The sequence below is a fragment of the Pteropus alecto genome, unplaced genomic scaffold (genome assembly GCF_000325575.1).
Source record: "Pteropus alecto unplaced genomic scaffold, ASM32557v1 scaffold45, whole genome shotgun sequence".
NCBI lineage: Eukaryota > Metazoa > Chordata > Mammalia > Chiroptera > Pteropodidae > Pteropus > Pteropus alecto.
Window position 1 is genome coordinate 15955703 of NW_006442491.1, and position 6682 is coordinate 15962384.

A 6682-nucleotide genomic window follows, 5' to 3' on the forward strand; every position below is an offset into this window, starting at 1 on the left:
CCCTGAGGCCCAAGTGAGACTGACAGTTCCACAGAAGCAGATGAGAACCAGTGACGCCTAAGAGACACATATGATGTGCTGTGGTAGTACTGCGTATCCCACTGCAAGGAGGATAAGCGCTCAATCCACTGGCATTGGAATACTAAGGGATGGACCAACTCCATAGGGGTGGAACACGTGGAATCCCCAGAAGGCAGAGGTCTGAGCCTCATGAACTTCATAGCCTACGGGCTCTCTCCTAGGTTAAGCTGGTTAAACTAGGTTTAACTGGGTTAAACTGGGCCCAGTGGGGCTTTTGCAATGCAGGTCCTACTTCATTGAAAATAAGAGATACACCTTCAGGAAGTGATTTTTCTTTTTGGTGCTTTCTGGTATCTGCCATGTTGAAAGAATTAAGGGGTGGCTGGAGATAGCTATGGATAATAGGCAAAGGAGAGCCAACTAGTGCATAACTGGAATCCCTGAAGAAACAAAAACAATGAAATATAATAGCTATTTAAAAATATAATTCAGGAAAATGTTTCTGAAATTAAAAAAAAAGGATTTCAATCTACATTTGAAAAAGATATAGTCTAGTAATGTTACTGGAAAATAAAGAATCTTTAGGGCACCCAGGCAAAAAGACCAAATATAAGGCTCTAAACAGTTTTTCTGAACATACAAGAATGCAGGAATATTGTTCTTATGAGGTCATGTAGAAATGGAGAATAAAAGAGGAAAAAACTGAAACTGAAGATTTTCTAGGAAACACCACATATCAGAAACTATGGGATACAGCTAAAGCAGTGGTCAGAAGAAAATTCATAACTTAAACATTAATACCAACCTTTTTAAAAAGATCGATAACAAAAGAATTAAGCACTCTTAAAGAGTTACACATAGACTAAGTGAAAACAGGCTTTACTGAATGAAAATAAAAGCAGAAATTAATGAATTAAGACTGTTTTCCCCCTTAAGTTAAATAATAGGTATTTGGACGCTCATTATATAATTCTAAGAACCTTTTTGTAAACATGAAATATTTCATAGGATTTTTAGGTTTGTTAAATGAACTATACTATATCCACACAATAAGAATAAAAAAGCATAAGAATGTTATGAACAGCTGTGAAAAGATCTCCAGGCTACACTGTTAAGTGAAGCAAGCAAGTGGAGAAGCCTATAAATAGTAGGCAGCCCATTGTATAGAAAAACAGTGCAGGCAGGAGGTAGAAAAAGAACGTATGTTCATATTTGCTAATCTTTGTATAATATAAAGAGAGATAGGCAGACATGTAGGAAACCTAGAAAGCTAGTGTCCATCGGGGAAGTCAGGGGAACAGGGTGGATGGGGACATAGGTGGGAGCAAGTTTTTCAGTGAAAACTTTGTCATTTTGATTTTCTAAACCATGTTATCTGTTTGGAAAATAAAATTTAATTTAAAAAATAAACATGTTAAAAAGTCAAGGCTGGCCCAGATGGGTTCATTGGTAATTCTGCCAAACATTTAATGAAGAAAATATACCAATTCTCTAAAATCTCTTCAAAAAGATAAAAGCAGAAGGAATACTTTCCAATTCATTCTGAGGCCAGCATTACTCTAATATCAAAACCAGACAAAGACATCACAAGAAAAGTACAGATCATGAACATGGATGTAAACGTCCTCAACAAAATAACAGCAAATGGAATCCAACAATGTATACAAAGAATTATACACTGTGACCAGGAGGGATTTATCCCAGATATGGCAAGGCTGGTTCAACATCTGAAAATCAATCATTGTAATCCATCACATCAACAGACTAAAAAAGAAAAAGCACATGATCATATCTGATATGATCAGATGCAGAAAGAACACTTGACAAAATCCAACATCCATTCATGATAAAAACTCTCAGCAAACTAGGAATAAAGGGGGATCTTCCTCAACTTGATAAAGAATATCTACAAAAACCTACAGCAAACATCATACTTAATGGTGAGAAACCAGCTTTCCCACTAAGATCAAGAACAGGTCAAGAAAGTCCCATCGCATCATTCCTTTTGACACTGTACTGGAAGTCCTAGTTAATGCAGTAAGACAAGAAAAGGAAATAAAAGCTATCTAGATTGGGAAGGAAGATATAAAATTGTTTCTGTTCACAGATGACATGATTGTCTACATAGAAAATCTGAGAGAATCGATAAAAAAAACCTTTTGGAACTAATAAACAATCATAGCAAGGTTGCAGGATATAAGGTTAATATTTAGAATTCATTCACTTTCCTCTATACCAACAATAAACAAGTGGAATTTAAAATTAAAAACATTAACATTAACACCTGTTTCATGAAAGGGCCATGTATGCAAAACAGCTGAAGGGAGCCAAGAGGCCAAAGAATAAAGCAGACAAGTCCAGTTTGTAGGTTTAAAGAGTTTAATATGGAACTTACACACAGAAAGCAGTCTCAGGCAGCAGCAAGACAAATGGATCCCCATGCCTTCCACGTCCCAGACTCTGTGTTTTATAGCAAAAAGCAGTGAAAATGAGTGGATGATCAAAGAGACCAGCTGCCAGGAGGCTCTGGTGCCAGAGCAAGTTAAGAGAAACAGAGAGGGGGCCTCACTCCAGAGAACAAATAAATGAGAATCCTGTGATCAGCCCAGAGCTCTGTGTTCATATTCCAGAGCTCACTGGGGGAAGTGGAAACATTCAAGGAGCCAGGTTAACCCAGATATCAAGATGGCAGATTGGCTTTTTTAAAGATGCAGTCACTTATGTTCTGTACAACACCCCCAAAATGAAATATTTAGATATAAATCTAACAAAATAAGTACAAGATCTATATGAGGAAAATTACAAAACTCTAATGAAAGAGAGCAAAGAACTAGATAAATGGAGAGATATTCCCTGTTCATGGACAAGAAAACCCAATACTGTCAAGATGTCAGTTCTTCCCAACTTGATCTAGAGATTAAACACAATCCCACTCAAAATCCAGCAATTAGTGGATACTGACAAACTGATTCTAAAGTTTATGTGGAGAGGCAAAAGACCCAGAATAGCCAACTCAATACTGAAGAACAAAGTTTGAAGACTGACAATACCTGACTTTACGATTTACTACAAAACTACAGTAATCAAGACAGTGTGGTATTGGTAAAATAATAAGCAAGTAGATCAGTGGAATAAAAGAGGGCCCAGATATAGACCCACATAAATATAGTTAACTGATCTTTAACCAAGGAGAAAAGGCAATAAAAATGGTCCTGGAACAACTGGACATCACATACAAAAAAAATCAAAGTAGACATGGAACTTATATCCTTCACAAACACTAACTCAAAATGGATCGTAAACCTAAACATAAAACACAAAACTATAAAACTCTTAGGAGATAATATAGGAGAAAATCCTTTGGACGTTTACAGCACTTTGGATCAATTCAGTGATGGTCAACCTATGCTGCTTTGCAGGCACCTGTGTCCAGCTCTGTCTCTCCTGGACCATTGGGGGCATCTCATACCCTGTGTAGTACCTAGCAGTGTCATGCCCAAGGCAGGCCCAATGAAGGTTAGATAAACATAAGAAATCGTAATGGAAACCTGGTTCAGAGGTTTCCTGAACCTGGGGCAAAAGTGTGAATATACAGAAAGGGTGCTAGGCAAGCTTCAGGGTTAAAAAAAATCCGGGTAGTCACTGGGCATCTGGAACAATAGAAACCAGGGGCTCAGTGGCCCCAAGGCAGGGTCTCAATCTCTGCCATTCCTTGCATATCAGCTTCCTCCATTTCATGGGAACCAAGGCCACCAGCCCAGTTAACCCCAACTTCCCTCAGCTTCTAGGGGAGCTGGTCTCTCCCCCTTCCTCAAGTCGAGTTTGAAATATAGGCAGAAAGGTTTCAGACAAGCCAAGCTTGGGCCCTTCAACAGAGGCCAGACAGGCCTGTTTTGGTGACAAGGTCGTTCCACCAGGGCCAACTGCCTGTAATGAGGGGAGGGGCAGCCCAGGAGAGCACACAGTACAAGGTAGGGGTGTCCCACTGGGAACCTGTGGAACATTTCCAGTAGTGTGGCTTGCTCCACACACAGCCTGAGGTCCGTTTAGATCTTCACGATCAGAGAGTGATTTGTCGAGGTGGCCTCACCCCAATGGTGATAGTAGTGATGAAAAGCACAGCATGGCTGGTGGCCTTGTCTGCAGACTTGGAAGGGCAAAACCTGTCACGCAGGTGCTGCCTCCTAAGTAGGGTGGGTGGGTCCTCCCTGGATGCCAAAGGGCAACTGATGCTTGGCAGGAAGGAGATGGGGCTGACACCTGCACCCTGACCACTTAGGAAGAAGTTCATTCTGCCCATGCAAGAAAGCCACACCTCACAGGTAACAGGCGGATTGTGAAAACAGATGCAAAGTCAGGTTTTTTTCCAACGGAATTATTTTAAACCACGACTAAAAGCTGTTTAAAGACTCCCGAACAGTTTGGTGCACCACCCTTGCCCCTTTGGGCCTGACCATTGTTCAGGCAGGCCCAGCTCCATACACCGAGAGCTTTTTCTGAGGACAGAAAGAGCCAGGGAATTTGCCCTGGGACCAATTCATGACCACTGACTGAAGGGAGTAGCAGACAAACACCCACAGCCCCAGACACCGCCAGAGGCAAGTTCCCTAGCAGCCCTTGACAACGCACCTGGATGAGCTGCCTCCTCTTCCAGTGCTTCTTGGGATCACCTCCCACATAAACTGCTTGTGCCTAGTCCTTGTCTCAGGCTCTGCTTCTCAGGAATCCAAACAAAACCACCACATTGTGGTAGAGGAAGCAAGTGCTACCATCCAAAGGAGGCACATAAGAAGAGGGGGCAACCTTGACCACAAAGGCTCAGACACCCAGTTCAAGGCCAGAGAGGTACTTACTCACAGGAGCAGATATGCATTAATCAAATTCACAGAAATGGAGAATAAAATCACACAGTTGGTGCTTTCAATTCAAAATAAGAAAGATAACATCATGCAGGCCAGACCTCTTGCACCCACTTGATGGCACCTTCTCTCCCTCCATGAGGGAAGCCCATGATTATCTCAAGGTTGCTTGATGGGCATGCGCTGGGCCCAAAAGGACCTACAGAATCCCCCTTGGGAATGACTGAAACATCTGTGAACTGTGGTGGGGTTGGACACCGAGCAATTCCTCACTGACAAATCCTTGTTGATGATGTTGCTTAAGTGGGTGAAAAGGCAGGGGCCAGCTCCCGTACCCTAAGAGTCTCACACTCCTTTTGCACTGCAATGACTGTGGGTTTGGAAGAAGGTGGGCTGTGTTTCAGGCAGCTGCTCCTTACTACCCCAGCACTAGGGCTGGTGGACTGTTTGGGGCTGGCTGGTAGGGATGGGAGAAAGTGGGGTTAAGGACAAGCAGGGCTGGCCCACTGCAGCAGTCTGAATAAGTCGTGTGGTAGCTCCAGGCACAGGCTGTTCTGTGATTCCTCCCCTCCACCTCTTCTGCCAGCTTGCCTCATCCACTTGTCCTGGGTGTAACAGCACACGAAAGGAGGAGCAGGCTGGGCAGGAAACAGATGCCAGGTTTCAGCTGGTTGTGTGTCCAAACATCTCCCCTTCTCCCTCCTTGCCCTGGCTGTGTGTCCAAACATCCTCAAACTCCCAGCCCAATGAAAGGTCAACGGGGCCAGGCAGCACTGAATTCTTTCTCCAGGCTCTGGACAAACTGGTCGTTCAGGAAGAGCAGCTGACCATGGGGCAGGAAGCGGGTGAGGATGCCTTCGATTCGGTCAGCCCGCAGCAAGAGGTTGGTTCCAGGGGCCAGCAGCCGGAGGTGGTTGAGAAGGAGGCGTGCCAGCAGCCGAAGCGTGCCCTCAGCAAGCAGCAGGTTCTCATGTACATCCAGCACCAGAGCAAAGCCTAATGAGAGCACACCCAGCCACACCACTGTCCGAGGCTCCTGGAATGGGTCCCCGGCTGCCAGGCGGAAGGCCCCATGTGGGGCCTCATGCAGGGGCACTGGCTCATCTGAGGACTGGGGCTGCAGGTCCGTGGGAGGCCGACCAGATGCCTGCTGCTGCAGCCAGCACATGGATTCCACCTGCCTGGGGAGAGTGGGTAAGTCACTGACTTCTGTCATCCTTGTGACCACCTCTGGAGCTGGAAGCTGTCATTATCCCCATATCTCAGATGTAGAAACTGAGCCCCAGAGAGACTAAGTGACCTGCCTGGGGCCACAGAGAAGGAAGCGTGAGCTAGAACCAAAATCGAGGCTCCAGCCTCCAGGCCCTGAACCATTTCATTTTGTGTGGCCAAGAGAAGGCAGATTTTGAACACAGCTCCTTCAGGTGGAAAAGTGTAACAGGGGAAGATTCTGACCCACCTGCTTCAGAGAGATCTCCTCAATGTAAAGAAAAGCAACGATGAGAAGTGGTATAAAAGCTACATCCAACCTTTCCACCCATGTCCCATCCTGCAACCCTCTCAAAAAAAAAAAAAAGACCTCCCATTTGGCCAACAGGCTTTTGAAAGCACTCTATGATCCCTCCTGAACTGCTCTCCAATTTGGGCTGTGCACAGACTGGTCTTAAAGGTATCTATTTGGTTTTCCATGCCACAGAAGTGGGTAGAGGCCCAGAGGAACAAGGGGATGGCAGAAGGCTGACACAGGACTGCCCGAGAATGTTAATCCCCTACCCAGAACACAAAGGGACCAGGAGATTCTG

The 6682-nt window shown here is 44.5% G+C and overlaps 1 protein-coding gene across 2 annotated transcripts in view; it reads right to left on the bottom strand.

Moving 5' to 3' along the window:
* AP5S1 (adaptor related protein complex 5 subunit sigma 1) overlaps nt 1-6682 on the bottom strand; it is a 20936-nt gene that overhangs the window by 11919 nt on the left and 2335 nt on the right. Inside the window, exon 3 of one of the 2 annotated variants that reach the window (XR_003043091.1) lies at nt 4651-6061. Coding sequence is in view for 1 of the 2 variants with exons in the window: in XM_006921630.3 (XP_006921692.1) it covers nt 5635-6061 (427 nt within the window). In the remaining variant the exon portion in view is untranslated. Of the gene's footprint in view, nt 1-2386; nt 6062-6682 lie in introns of those variants that run through there. The other variant, XM_006921630.3, reaches the window with a different exon arrangement.